Source organism: Ambystoma mexicanum, chromosome 6p, assembly GCF_040938575.1.
Source record: "Ambystoma mexicanum isolate Mex_15411 chromosome 6p, UKY_AmexF1_1, whole genome shotgun sequence".
Classification (NCBI taxonomy): domain Eukaryota; kingdom Metazoa; phylum Chordata; class Amphibia; order Caudata; family Ambystomatidae; genus Ambystoma; species Ambystoma mexicanum.
Window position 1 is genome coordinate 73,029,453 of NC_090935.1, and position 15,985 is coordinate 73,045,437.

Here is a 15,985-nt window from a genome sequence, read left to right on the forward strand (position 1 = left end):
CCTACCCTTTAATGTAATGTATTCTCCAAATGCAGTCAATATGCCATTAACACACATATTTTCTTACTGTCTTCTTTGACAGTTGCAGTAACCACCTCTGGCCTGAAAGCCAGTGGCGTGTGAACTTGAAAATGCAACCCAGAGGAAGCCTACTCTCGACAGCCAACAAAGTAAGTGCAATGTTATCGTACAGGTGCACCTCTTACTAAGACAGTGCAGTGTTCTTGTATATTAAGTTGCACAATTGCATCAACCCACTGGTATTTGCTTCATGCTTACTCATTTCACCTCAACAGTGCTCACTTTGTATTATCATATTGTCAGCATTATATTAACTCCCAAATAGTAATATAGCGGTCCCACTGTACACTCACACACCATTACACAATCACACATCTCTATCTGTATTCCTACCCACATATTCATCCAGTCATGCACAGATGCACACATATACATCACAAAATGTGCAAACCTACACTTTCCTTTTTTCCGCAACAGCTGCTACAGAATGCCTAGCAAAAAGAAACTGTAGAAAACAACACAGAAGTAGGCCAGCTGTACCTAAAAGCATATAAAGTAGTCATCCACCCTTAGCCGATTGTGTACAGAAAGTTGAAAGAGAACAGCTAATACAATTGCTGAGGAAAACGTAAGCACCTACCAGTAAGTAGAATGTAATGCCTCAGTTGAAATGTAGAAATTAAAACAAAGGTAGTGAAAGGTACTGAAAAGAGTGCAACTGTCACTCCTGGTAATGGAGTATGTACAAATGCTAATGTTACCACAAGGAAGCATTCCAAAAAAGTAAGTTTACAAAATATTTTCCACCACAGACTCCTTCAGAACCTTATAAGTAGAGGGGAAACATTACACTGAACCCATAAAACTTTCCACAGAAAAAAGCTGTTATACACAGTGCAATGCACTTGAAACGAAAAATATTTCTATTCAATTTAATGAGAATGAAACCACTCACAAAATTAATCTATAAACTACCACTATTACTTCGAAACAATCGCAATAGCAGCATAGATACCTTTGGTAACATCAGTACAGGTGAGTGGAGGCACACCACCAGCACAGAGGCCTATTTTAATGAGGAATCATACAAACAAGGGCAAAGAAACCAAATTGCCATACATAGGGCTGTACGAGGGGTTGAAAAGGTAGATAATAGCATAATGGAAGAAGAAACACTGCTTTTCGAAATATTCCCAGCAAACTTAGATGCCAATGTCCATTGTACCCAACCAATGTGGTGCATCTGCAAATCTCCTTGCACATTAATTTGTAACGGTCGCCACAACTCTATCAAGTCGTTCCAGCAGTTCCTCAAGTACCATGTGAAAGGCAACGACAAAGGAAAAAGGAAAATACGACAAACTAAAAACTTCTATCCAGTGCGCAAATGCACAGGAGTACAAAGACATTTGTTAACCTCCATTTCTGGACCTGCTTGCAAAAGTGCCTTCCACCATGTCAAAATGTTAGCAACACACCATTGTAATGTAAGAAATCTTGGTTACAAAGTGTAGTAAACAAAAAATACTCAGACACAAAACTGCTTGGTCCATTCAAAGTTTCCAATACAAGTGGTGTAAATTACTATGCAAATGTAGCAAGCTATAGTGTATTTCAAATGGCAGCAATTGTTGAAAAAATATATTGAAACGGCTCAGACCAGTTGTGTTTAGAAATAATAGGCCTACACAGAAATGCTGCACACAATCCAGTAAACGGTTACACTGTCTCAGGAATTAGGCAGGAATTGGACTACTGTGTTGAATAGTAAATGCAGGTTAAACAGACAATGAGATCCACAGAAAGTTGTAATGTAAAGTATTGGAAAGGAAAAACATACCCATAAATTAAACCTTTTAGATTTCCTACATGCGGAAACATCCTTGCACTCTCTGCAATCATGTCATCAGGAAGACGGCCCTAATGAACGCTTTCTCTATACCTAACTGTGATTCCATTCCATTTCAGCAAGTGATACAAAATGCAAACCATAGCATATTGTGTAGGCCTTGCAATTCCGATAATCGTTCCACTTTACATATACAATCCCACAGGCAATACATAATATGAATGCTTTCAGTGTACAATGAAGATTGTAAAAATAGGTAACTCTATGCATACTAGCTTCACACAAGAAGAGGTATCACTTGGCAACAAAACCTTCACACCAATAGCCGTAATCGACCACACAGGCCACACAACCAAGTCAGGTCACTATACTGCATACATTAGAAACCACGTACAATCTTCGAAGAAACTGTAAAGTAATGTGTTTCCTTTCATGAAGGAGAGGCCCAAAAATCTCCTTCCCCAAAGACACTAAAGTGCGTAAAATGGCTGTGCCACCCACTTATGCGCAGCTGTTGCACACACAGTCCACCAACATACACCATTTATTCGTAAGACACTGCACATATAAACAGTAGATAGAGGCTGTAAATGTACATTTATATATTGTATCCGCTGTACATTCATTGCACCATGTATAAGATACCAGTATGTCACCATGTACATAACAGCAAGTTCTACGTAACTGGAGTCCTTAGCATCGGATATGCACGATGAAATGGTAACACGTTACCGAATGATTTAGTTTTTGTATCTCATAAATGCATATGTGAAGTACAACTTCAACTGTATGTGGTTGGCTGCATACATTGTCCATATTTCAAACGTGTGATGCAGAAGAATTCCTTTCATGGCACAATATCTCACTGAACTTCCTAAAGAAAGGGTCTTATCAGGGGCAAACGGTAGCAAATGTAAATTGTGGCATGTCACGCCCTAATGCAATAACCTACACCAAATGGTAGTGTATGCATGTCAGCTCACTTCTGGTGCTCTACCAAGTCTAAAATGTCCTCCACAACCATTCTTTAAAGGTGACCACCCTCTGAGACATGCAGAGATAACACGGTGTACCATGAAGCAACGTATGGTTGTAACAACTTACCCTAAGGAGCGAAGGGAAAAAATTGACCCCATAAACGTATTTGTGGCATCCATATAGAAGTATCACAGTGTTGACATGCATGGCTACATTACATTGTGGTGGGTGTGGCCAAGGCCTACCCTCTTGGGTGCATGGCCTACAGCCTACAGCCTTTGGCCATGCACCCAAGAGCCTAGGTCTTGGCGACACCCACCGCAACGTAATGCAGCCATGCATGCGAACATGTGGCCAGGTACCACAACCCACAAATGTAACACAGCCACCGGCACTCCTGCCCAACCCCTGCACCGTAATACAGCCATGCATGCAAACGTGTAGGCAGTTAGCAAAATCCACAAACATAACGCAGCCTCCGCCACCTCTACCCACTTCCATTCACATGGTAATTTACGGACATTGGCCATGAACCCAAGAGCCTAGAGCTTGGCCACACCACTGCAATTTAATGCAGCCATGCATGCGAACATGTGGCCAGGTACCACTACCCACAAATTTAATACAGCCACCGGCACTCCTAAGCAACCCGTGCACCATAATACAGCCATGCATGCAAATATGTAGGCAGTTAGCAAAATCCACAAACATAACACGCATCCTCCACCTCTACCCACTTCCATTCACATAGTATTTTACTACTTCCAACCAAACCACAAAAGCTTCAGAACATTGCCCCTGCTCCCAGCAGTCTATTAAGTATACAGAACCAATACATCATAGTACAGTACAGTACACAGTAATCTGCACAATGGCCTCAACCCAACCACATAAAAAATCCACTGGAACCCTATGCACTTCTATAAACACAGCATTCCAACACTTCACCCAATGGACACACTGCGTGACTGTTGACTCCATCATGTCCAGCCATGCACCCAAAACTGTAGGATCTGCTAACAATCAACACACCCATGCAACCAACAATGTGTACATCGCTGACAAACCACACACACAAGGCAACAATTTGAAACCTACTTGCTACCAGTGGACATACTTTTTGGTGCAAGGCCTCCAGCCATGCATCCAAGGTGCTAGAGGCTTACCACACAGAACACAGCATAATACACCCTATGTGAAAATGCTCATGTCATGTCCAATCCACCCCCATCTGCAAATGAGCCTGCCAGCACTCACCACAGAAAGAGGTCGCCTCAGGACCTATCGTACCGTAATGAAGGCTCCCTACAGTCACCACACAAGCTAGTCGCCTGAGGAGGTACCCGTGAATTGGCACAGGACACACGGATACACTCCTCCACCTTTTCCATTGTCTCTTCCCATCGCCAGATGCCGGAAAGCATGTTTTCCAGTGCCTTTCGGCGCTGCACTATCCTTGGATACAACATGGTGGCGTTACCCAAAATAATGACGCACATCACACTTTCCTCCAGCCAACCACCAGGCGTGTCTAATCTCCGCGACATCACCCCACACTCCAGGCCATTCAGACATTTAACCGCAGAGTGAACCGGGAAATGGGACCACAGATCTGAGCCAGATATCAGTAATTATTTGAGATGTACATTTTACCGGCTTTTTAAAAAAAGTACAGGACAGATTATCACCAAATTTACAAAAGCACGCTTTCGGGACCAAGCCACTGCTCCTGCCGCAAATATTATAAAAACCCGTCCAACGGTTTGGGCTGTAGGCGTGCGCAAAGTTTTTGTCCATTCAGTCTATGGAAAAAAACATTTTTTTGGGACCCCTCTATAACTTTGGCCCCCCTGGATGAAACCTCACCAAACTTCCCCTAAAAAATTCAGAGCGGACCGTATACTTTTTTTTGCAAAGTTTGGTGAGGATTCATACAGGGGGAGCGAAGTTATAAGCCACCCAAAAAGTACTCTTCCTATGAGTTTAGCAACTTAACCATAACTAAACGGCCGCTACTGCAGGCCGTATAGTAGATATCTATGGCAGGACATCAGAGGGTGTGATGGATGCACGCCAGTGCCAGTTATGTGTCTGATAGATAGATGCCTACAGCTTAGGGTTGTCCTTGTGGTGGCATGTGTTCAGATACAAATGGATAGCTTTACATTTTTAAATGTGGGCATGAAGCATGTTGAGGACGGATTATGATTACACGTGTGTGCTACTTTGTTTAAATGCGTCTGTAGGAATCTAGAAATCTAGAAATCATGCACACGACACTGAGTAGTCTGGGGTTTCTCTGGATGATTTACATAAGCATGTTCCCACTAGTTAATGCTGCACACTATTTATATACACGGTGCATGGCATTCACTTTGATTTCTATGAAAACTGCTTGTTTTTACAGTTGCAGAAATCAGGCAGATTCCATTTCTATCTCCTCAGAAAGGAATATGCAATGTGGGAGCAGATGTATGTCCATTTCATGCACAGCTGGGTGAGGCAGAAGTGGTCTCTATACTCCACTCTTCAGCTGTGAGCCTGAGATGCACATGCAACAACCAGAACAACCATTAAGGATGGAAACCCGGGGATTCATCATGAGTACAATGCCCACTGAAAAACATGTGTTTAAAATACGGATATACAGAATTTGACCGAGGAAGAATTCTTCGCAGCGGAAATGACTGTGGTCAATTTTGCGGCAAATACAATTTTGCTACGGCCAAATCCGACAAAATATTGACCCCCACACCCTCAATAAATCCACCCCACTTACCTTTTGCTTTTCCACTTCATTCTGACCCAGCAGGGTCAGTTCCGTCCCTCTTACGTGGGTGGGATCCTACGGCACAGGGTCTGCTTTTCTCTTTTTTTTTCCTGTCCCCAGCCTCAAGTACTCAGGAACTAGGGGACACCCCCGCTACCCTCAAGGCAATCACTACTGAACACAAATGTATTCGAATTTAATCGATCAAATGATACTGGCCGAATTCGGCCAGATTTAACATGCATATTAAATTTGAAAAAATTGGGTAAAACCTAAAATACCACCTTGTTAAGATGGATTTTCAGAATCAACTCTGAGAGTGGCTTCTGAGAGGCCACCCTATTATAGGGGACATGAAGAAGACACTGATGTCTAGGCAAAATCAATCAAGGAACGGTAGGAGAGCAGTAAGGCTTAGACTCGGTAGGGTGTAAGAGTGGCCAACAGCTACAATGACACACACAGAGCACTCCAATAATTTATGTGAGACAAAAGATATACAAAAATATACAATTATTTATTAGGCCTGTGAACAAGCAATGAAAACCTCAGCTAAGCATGATCTTACAACTACTACTCATACACATTTATACATTTGGGGGTTCTGCTGACAAAGCGCCAACCCATTACCTTATGTGACGAATCTGAGGATGTCGTCCCTTCTTCCATGGTGGATACCTTTCCCATGTGGCCAGAGCGGTGGCTCCACAGTACAGTAGTCCCCCTGGGGGTGGTGCACAGTGGGTGGATCTCATGGTAGGGACATCCCCCTGTGGGATTGGGAACGATCATCAAAGAGAAAACAGTATCTCCCCACTTCACCATGTCCAACTCATTTAACAAATCTTCCTGCCCCCTCCCTGGATAGGGCTAATAACTTGACATACTATCCCTGCAGGTAACTTGGCTGATTGAGCAACCAAGTGAAGAGGGCTTCGATATCTTCTCGAACCCCACAATTAAGGGTAAAAAGTGGTGACCCATGGCTGATCTTCTAACAATAATAAAAAAAAGAGCACATGATTCGAAGGAGTAAAAGTCGAGAACCATAACCCATACATACAGACAATCACTATAGAAATAGGACAAAAGTCAAATGTGTGGGAGTAATCATGAACCTCTACTGGCAACACAAAGCAATGGAAACAACACAATGTATTGATCAAAACCACCATGATCGATCACTTTAACATCTCATTAGCGGATCCAATCATCCTTACATGTGGCGATTTGAACATCAATTGTCTAACTGCAGGTAAGGCCAGAACAAGTAGAACTAACTCCAAACCAGATGTCAGAGTAACTTTAGCCAAAAGCTGGATGGACCAAATGGAAGCAAGTGGAATATGTATATCGAATGGCCAGATACGAGGCGCCATTCCAGCATGCGCAACATGGAGAAAAGGCTTGCAAGAATCAATACTGGAGTACTTCTTCATTTCACAAAAAATAACACAACAAATTACTTTCCTCAGTTTTATGCACATGAAGAACTGTGATCACAATATGTTGGTACGTGAGTGCAACTTGATAAAGTCCTCAACACATGACACATGCAAAATCCCACTGTTAATAGAGCCAGGTAGAAACAGACTCCATTTAAATACAGCTGAGGTGAGAGGGCGCTGTGGAAATGGCTGCCTAGCTACTGAGCTCCGATAACAGGCAAAATCCTGATTCAAATATATCCTGAAAAGTGCCTGCAAACTAGGAATCTGCAGAAGGTGGGCTACGAGGAAATCATGGTGTAGCTGCTGTCAAGCTCCAGGGTCCTGATATTAAGGAATGCTGTGGAAATCATTGCAGCCAAAACTGCTGGGGAGGAAAGCTGCCTGAGACTAGAACTGACTTCTGAGCTGAGAGGGAGGATAGCTTATATGAGCGTGTTGCTCCTGTGGCCTGCGGTTGGGAGGAGCTTGCAACCCCACTGCCTTACACATACATTGCAGGGCCTCTCCCATATGGGTGCTGTTGCTGTCTGACTGGCACAATATCATCCGATTGAGCGGCGAGGTGGGACTGATGTACCAGTGTGACCTGAGTGGCCCTGATCGTACCCAGCTCATGCACAGCGGTCGGCGAACTGCTCAATGCCTGTTTCAACTCCGGAGGTATACCACTGAAGAGCGGCGGCACGCGGCTACTCTGCCTCACCCATGGCAGAGTTGAGGGGCCAGGCCCCACCGACAATTGAGAACGCAAGGCAACAACAGGTTGGTGCCAAAGCACATCACTCAATACTCTAATTCTGAATGTATGGCACTTGCCTCTTCATTCCCTGGTGCGGATAAGTTGAACCCCTGCCCACACACCTCTCCCCTATGTCTGCAATTTTCTCCTCCGATGCTCTGAGGCTCCAGAGGGGAAATAAGCTGGAACCGATGACCGGGTGACCGGAGAGCAAGTTAAAGTGTGGAAGAAACGCTCGTCCGGCGCCCGTTGCAAAGAGATACACATACGGTTGTAATTATACATTGGATATAAAATCCCACAGGGATCAGCACCTGTTCGATTCCCCAATACACCCAGCTTCCCGGTGAAAGGGAGGGACAACTGCTTGTTAAAGTGGTAAAACAGCAGACCTGGATATATCTGAGCCACCCACAGCCATTGAATGCCACTGGTAAGCCAACTAGAGTGGAAGGAGAACTGCGCCCTGGGAAACCTTGTCAATAAGAACATCTTGTAGCTTGGTACACCCAGTTGAGTACTCTTTCATAGCATACATAGAGCCTGGCATACAAGAGGTGGCACTGAGTGTACATGACCTGACAATCTGTTGGTTGTCTTCATGACCATCAGTCTGGCTTCAGAGCTGCCAGAAGCACGGAAACTGCTCTCCTGAACATCTGTGAAGACCTGCTCTCCAACCTTGACTCTAACACCCCTTGCATCCTCATTCTGCTCGATCTCTCTTCTGCCTTTGATACTGTCAACCATGCCATCCTGCTCAACCGTCTCCGTGATAAACTGGGTATCACTGGTCAGGTTCTGGCGTGGCTGACTTCGTTCCTCTCCAACTTGGGCCCTTCCTCTCTGCTATCTTTTTCTCTACTTGTGGTGTCCCCCAGGAGTCTAACCTCTCTCCCTGGCTGTTCAACCAATACCTGGCACTCCTGGCCCACCGCATAGCTGCTCTTTGCCCCAACTTTCAGTGCTATGCGGATGACACCCAGCTCATCTTCAGGCTACCCTCGGCCTCCTCCTCTACTTCCCTCATCTCTGTCTGTCTGCTATCCAGGAGTGGTGTGTCGCCAATGACCACTGCCTTAATGCCAGTAAGACTGAGATTCTCCTCATCGGCACACCCGCTCCCTCCTTTCCTGTAGCTCTCTGGCCGGCCTCTCTTGGCCCAATTCCTGTTCCCACCTGCAAGGCTAAAAACCTCAGGGTCATCTTGGACTCCACACTCTCCTTCTCTCCTCACATCTCTGATATCTCTAAGAAGTCACACCACCAGCTGCACCTCCGCAGAGGTATTCTTCCTTTCCTCTCCTTCCCCAAGAAGCTCACTGTCTCCAGAGCTCTGGTTCTCTCCAGGCTGGACTATTGCAACAACCTCTTTCTAAATCTGCCTGATTCTACTCTCCGCCCTCTGCAACTTATCCAGAACAGGACTGCGAGATGTGTCCTTGGCCTCAAGCCCAGGGATTGCATATCCCCAGGACAGAAATCTCTGCACTGGCTCCCAGTGGCTTCAAGGATTAAGTTCAAAACCCTCTGCATCGTCCACGAGGCCTTCTGAGGCCTGGGGCCCCATTACCTTCAACTCTCTCTTCCTGAATATTTTCCTTCACAAGCTCTTCGCTCTTCTGCCTCCAACTCCCTCAGGGTCAGTCACTTCTCCAAGCAACAAGTTGGTGGCAGATCTCTTTATTTGGCTGGGGCCTCCGTCTGGAACAGCCTCCCTGCCTCCCTGAAAATTGAGGAGAATCATCTTGGGTTCCGGAAGCACCTCAAAACCTTTCTCTTTGCGTCTGCTTTTTCTCCTCCTCTCCCTTGCTGATTTCCTGGCTGACACTGAAACTGCACTGGTTACCTGGCCATCCTCTGATCTCGGGCCCAGGTCCCCTCCCCTGCCAGTGGTACTCCTGCACTGCCTTCCTGGCAACCCTGCACTTGGTGACTATTTTCTGTACCCCTACGGTCCCACCACCAGCACTTGATACCTGTTATCTGCACTTACCCTTTCACTTGCCACCTGCTGGCCGTACTTTTACTTATTGTTTATTTGTTGTCGTATATAATGTACTGCACTGTCCTTTCCCCCTTGCCCCCGCACTTCTCCTCCTTCCCATGCGCTTGCGCGATCTGAATGACACCTGGCCTAGTAGGATTGTTGTCTGTCTTCCCTCTGTTCCCCCTCCCTTGCCTCGTCGCGCCTTGAAACACTTGTGTATAAGCGCATTTTAAATGGCATATCATATCATATCATAATACCATGATAAAGCAATTTTTACCCCCACAACACATCCACCAAGGTTAGTGTGGGATAGATAAATACACCAAGCTCGCCATCGAAGAACATTTCTTTTGTGAAGACCTGGACAAAATGATGAAGGGCGCAGGAGGGAAAAAGAAAGGCTTGATGTATTCCTTCACCAGCTCGCAGACACCAACGGCGAGTGCACCAACACAAACAAATGGCGATATACCAACAATGTTAGCTGATAACACCAGAGAAGACCACTTATTGACAACAGTGCAGGCCGGTTTCTTGTCAATAAACGTTAAATTGGATGACATTGTAGCAACAATAGGGTCACTCAAAACAAAACTGGAAAAGGAGAGCGGACGGATCAATGAGGCCGAGGCCAGAATTAGCGTCAAAGAGGATAAAGTAGATCAACATGATCAGGACATAACGCACCCGAACACAGAAATGTCTAAGATAAAAGTCAAATGTGATGATTTAGAATCTAGATCCAGAAGAAATAAGGTGTGCCTAGTTGGAATCCAAGAATCGGCCTGTAAAGGCCAAATGGAAACGATTGTGGCATCTCTCCTTGATCACTATTCGAAACAGCCTCATTCTCTGAACAGTTCCTGGTCGAAAGAGCCCATTGTGCCTTGGCTCCAGTCCCAAAGCCTGGGGTCCCCCTCGCACTATTATTTCAAGGCTATTGAATTATAGAGCTAGTGATCTTATTCTGAGGCTTTTGAGAGAACAAGGAACTTTACGATATGAAGCAAGCAATAAACATATTTATCCAGACTTTGCAGCAGGGGTGCAGGCTCAGAGAAGGACATACGACCCAGTGAAAAGACAACTAAGAATACGGCGTGTCCCATTCGCTTTAATATTTCCAGCAAACCTTCAGATTCAACCTGGGCAGGCAGGGTGCATTTTTTCAAGAACCCAACAGAGGCTATGATCTATGTAGAGTCCTCCATTCCAATCACAACTCGACTCTGAGATGCTGACCAAAACGGGAACCCAAAACCCGAGAACGAGGGAGAAGAACCCAGAGATTGAAACACAGGTTGTAAGATATCCTAATGTTCTGGTTTGTATCGACAATAAGCAGACAGACATGAATAAATAAGTAAATAAAGTAGCCTGGGCAAATGTTTGCAGCTGGCAGCTGGTGTTGGGGTAGCTGCAGTCAACGTGCCTCAGGAAAGTGTCATGAGTTACTGGGGGTACATCATCTAGTTGGGGCAGATGGTGAGGGTGGGGGGTTGAGGGAGGGGTATGCACAAGACAAAGTTCAAGTTGGGTAAGGGACTCTGTGAGACATGTTGTGGTGGGGTAGGGCAACAAGAAGAACCGGTTTCAACTGACAACATAATAATTGTGCGGGGGGGCGAAGGAGGGAAGGGGATGGGGTGGTTGGGGTTGTTAAAAGTTTGAAATGTAACTGTCATGTTGCAAACATCTATATAGATGATGGGTACAAACTTAGCTCACCCTTTCACAAAGGTTACCAGATATGGCAGCTGACGGTAGTGTAAGAAGAGGATTACAAGTCAAATTGTTGACCTGGAATGTACGTGGGCTCAACAATCCGGTTAAAGCAAGGAAAGTTATTCATATGTGGCACAACATGGCCCCAAGATACTGATGGTACAAGAGACACACGCTCTGGGAAAGGCGAATTAATCCTTTACTCGTAATTTGGGCACACTGAATATTCAATGCAAGCACAAGGTTTTTTTTTTACCCTAATACACCCCTCGCTGGGCTTCCGAAATTTCAAGAAGTAGCGTGGACCCTGAGGGTTGATATGTAATTTTATGGGGGGTATGGCTGGGCACCCAACCGTAGTGATTAATACATATGGGCCCAACTTAGACTACCCTGAATTCTATAATACAATTGCTGAAATGTTGACTCCCCCTCGACGGGACCTGGGTACTATGGAGGGGAATACTTTAACACTATTTCAGTGTTAGACAGATCCTTGTGCGCTTCACAAGTTCTCACCAAAGCGGCACATGCACTACATCAAATTTTGCTGCACCTCCCCCTCACTGACATTTGGCGGGCACATCACCCACAAAGCAAGGAGTTCACGTACTACTCCTCAGACCACGATTCAGAGTCCTGTATTGATATCTGGTTGCTGACCCTGCAGATGGCTGCCACGGTTCAGGACTGTACTATTCTACCACGTGCCCTGTCTGATCATTCTCCAGTTTTCCTGACCCTGGAGATCACTGACATTCAGCTACAGACCCCACGCTGGAGAAAGACCTCCTTGCTTCTCAGAGATGCCAGTGTAGCAGACTCCTTACAGGTTGAAATTATGGAATTCTTCAGTATCATTGAGGGCTCTGTCCGTACACACTCAATACTGTGGGAGACGTTCAAGGAATGGGTGAAAGGCATTATTATGGCCAAGCCCTCTGGGTTCCTGAAAAGTATTAGGCGGGAATTGGGTCAGGTGGAAAACCAGCTCAGGTAACTTGAAAATAAATATAGTAGAACTCATAAGGAGGAGACCTTGGCATAATACAAGAACTACTAGGAGAATTTCACAAACTAGCAGACAGAGAGGTCCTGCATGTGGCAGCCCCCACTAGAGCAAGGAAGTATGGCGAGGGAGATAAGCCTGGAAATCTGTTGGGCACCTTGGTGAAAACTGAGAATCATCGTCATCCTATTACCAGTATTCAGGGGCCGAACAATACAGTGAAGACAATTGAAAAGGATATTAATAACACGTTCACACATATTTACTGTATCCTATACTCTAATCATGATGAGGTCACAGAGGGAGATCTCTCCCGGTATCTAATGACAATAGAGTTGCCGACATTACCGAATGAAACTATGCTCGCCCTGGAACATCCCATAATGATCGAGGAAATAGAAAGACAAATAAAGTCATTAGCTGCCGGGAAGGAACTGGGTTAGGATGGATTGGGGATAGAACTATATAAGGAGTTCCGACATTAACTGGCTCCCAGACTACTGAAGGTATGGGAAGAGTCCATGGAACAAAGGACACTCCCACAATCAATGTGTGAGGCCATTATCACAGTATTACTTAAGCCGCACAGACCTCCCCAGGACGTGTCCTCCTATAGACTACTGTCAATTAATATGGACTTTAAGATATTCGTGAATATTCTTGATATAAGCCTACTCCCGGGTATGCTACAATTGGTCCACCCTGACCAGTCAGGCTTCATACCCACGAGATCTACGGTTCTGAACTTGCATCGCTGGTTTTGTGTGATGGCGCAGGTGAATCCCCAGGCAAGGGCAGTATTGGCCACATTTGATGCCGAAAAGACTTTTGAGTCTGTTTCATGGTGCTATTAATTCTCAGTACTGCAATGTTTTGGAATTGGCCCATATTTCCTGAACTGCTCCCAACTGCTGTACACTGGTCCAGGAGCAAGAGTCGTAACAAATCAAACACTGTTGGTATTGTTCTCCCTTGGCAGGGGCATGAGGCAGGGTTGCCCCTTGTGCCCATTATTGTTTGCTCTTACTATCGAACCAATGGCGGCGCTGGTCAAGAAGTTATACTGGCACAGGGGAATAAGTATAAATGGACCACGCTAGATGATGTCATTATACACTGACAATACTTTGTTATACGTGCGTGAAACCGGACACAACCTTGCCCCAATAATGAACGATATCCATAAATGTTCAGTCTACTATGGATACAGAGTAAACTACCCTAGGTCGGAACTGTTACCCATTACGCTGTCCACAGTCCAGCCGCCTAACCCCAGGGGGTTCAAATGGTCACCAATACACTTCAGGTACCTAGGTACCATGGTTTTGGGCAGCCGGTACTTGCACAGAGACAATTACAAATCCTACTTGCAACAATTGTCTACCAAGCTACTATTGTGGGCAAATGTCCCAATTTCATTGTATGGGCGGGTAGCTTTACTGAAAATGGTGGTTCTCCTGAAGTTCTTGTATTTCTTTGGCAATGTCCCCCTTTGGCTTGGGTGAGCATTTTTCACCAGACAGCAATTGTTAGCTTCCACATTTGTTTGGGGTACCAGAGTAGTGAGAATTAGCTGGCAAAAACTCTCAGAACCATATGAATATGGGGTCTAGCAGCACCCGATTTTGAATTATAATATTTGACATTACAGGCCTAATTTGCAGGTTACTGGTTCAAGACCGGAGACACGGCTGTGCACATACCCTTGGAGAGGTACTGTGAGTCCCCTAGAGATATTTGGTCAGTTATGTTTTGCGAAAGATGTAATGACTCCTGCACCTTTTACCCAGTAAGCACAACGGTTAAAGCATGGGCTAGAACCTTTGGGAAGATTGGGGTAATACTCCTTATAACCAGAAGGTTCCACTGTGAAGTTATCTGAGCATCTCCCCAACATTTGATGAGATGCTAAAGAAATCATGGGATCCACTAGGTCAAATGAAAATTGCTGACATGTACCCAAATGGACGATTTGTATCCCTAAACAAATATATTGACACTTTAAGAGGAGGCCAATTGAGAGTGCATCAATACAACCGAATGTGAGCCGCTTTCTGGAAAAGATGGCCGTCATTCCCAGCAGAACCTGTGGCACACAACTGCATCAGTGCCATGACGTTGACAGATGATGCACGATGCAGGTTGTCCAGGTTATACAGGTTGATACAATAACACTTTCCCCTTACAATACCATCAAAGAAGTGTGGGAAAAACACATGGGACTTACAATAAGTGATGAGAAATGGAGAAAATGTTGTCAACTGACTAAGTCAATATCCTTGAATGCTGGGCTGCGTTTGATTCAATTTAAGGTATTGAACAAATTACACTATACCCCAGCCAAAATGGACAAATTCACTCCAGATTGTACAGGCGAATGCTTGAAGTGCGGGAGCCCATATGATTTTTGATTTTGATGAATGTATAACGTGCTCGAAACGGACCAAACTGTATAATGGCGCAGATGATTTTTACTAGAACAGATAGCAAGAATTGTATTCATAGACATATCCTGAACAGAGATGATGCTCTGACTAGTCCCCGATGCCTAGAATTTCATTTAAACAGGAAAGATTTTAGAGCTTTACAAAACTTAAGCAGGGAATCCAAGATCCTAATTTCCCTGGGTAGGCTATTCCATAGTCTAGGACCATGCACCGCAAATCTTCTAACCCCTCTAGACACAAGTGTAGATGAAGGGATAATTAACAGTGCTTGGTCACTTGAATGTAGACATCTGGACGGTTGGTAGTACCTAAGCTTGTCCTTAAGGTAGTCCAGTGCCATGGTATTCAGACATTTGAAGACCAGACAAGCTATTTTGAATTTTATCTGGTCTTCAACTAATAACCAGGGGAGAAGCCGGCAAGAGGGAGAGACATGCAAGGTTTTATTTAGTCCATAAATCAACCTGACCGCTGCATTCTGCACTCTCTGCAGTCTGCTAAGTTGTTTTTTGGAATGCCCACCAATTGACTATTACAATAGTCCAAGTGGGCATTCGTAAGCGCTCCCACTACATGTGCATGATCTTCTTTTGGGATATAAGGAAGAGTATGGCGTAGAAGCCTCAGGGAGTAAAATGTAGCTTTCACCTTGGCTCCAACCTGGCTTTCACTACCCAAGTTGTCCTGCCAGATGCAGCCAATATTTTTCACTTTGGTGGAAAATGTAAGTTCAACTCCCAATAACTTGGGGAGTGGTTGATTTTTTATAGTATCCGTAAGATGCTCAGGTCCAAACGGAATAAACTGTGTCTTGGTGGCATTTAATTGCAGTTAATTAGATGATTAGAAGCCATCCACTCACTAATCTCCTGAAGACATTCACCAATCTTGACAAAGGTTTCCCTGACCTTGTCAATTGTAATGAAAATCTGAGTATCGTCTGCATAAGACTGGAAGCTAATTCTATGACGTCTCAGAAATTCCATGACCAATCAGAGATATA

At 44.8% G+C, this 15,985-nt stretch overlaps 1 protein-coding gene across 1 annotated transcript in view; it reads left to right on the forward strand.

Annotated features, from left to right (window-relative positions):
• Nucleotides 1-15,985, forward strand: part of LOC138510667 (vomeronasal type-2 receptor 26-like) — a 425,236-nt gene that overhangs the window by 78,204 nt on the left and 331,047 nt on the right. The window contains exon 5 of the mRNA XM_069626449.1: nt 12,124-12,522. Within this exon, the coding sequence (XP_069482550.1) occupies nt 12,124-12,522 (399 nt within the window). The remainder of the gene's footprint in view (nt 1-12,123; nt 12,523-15,985) is intronic.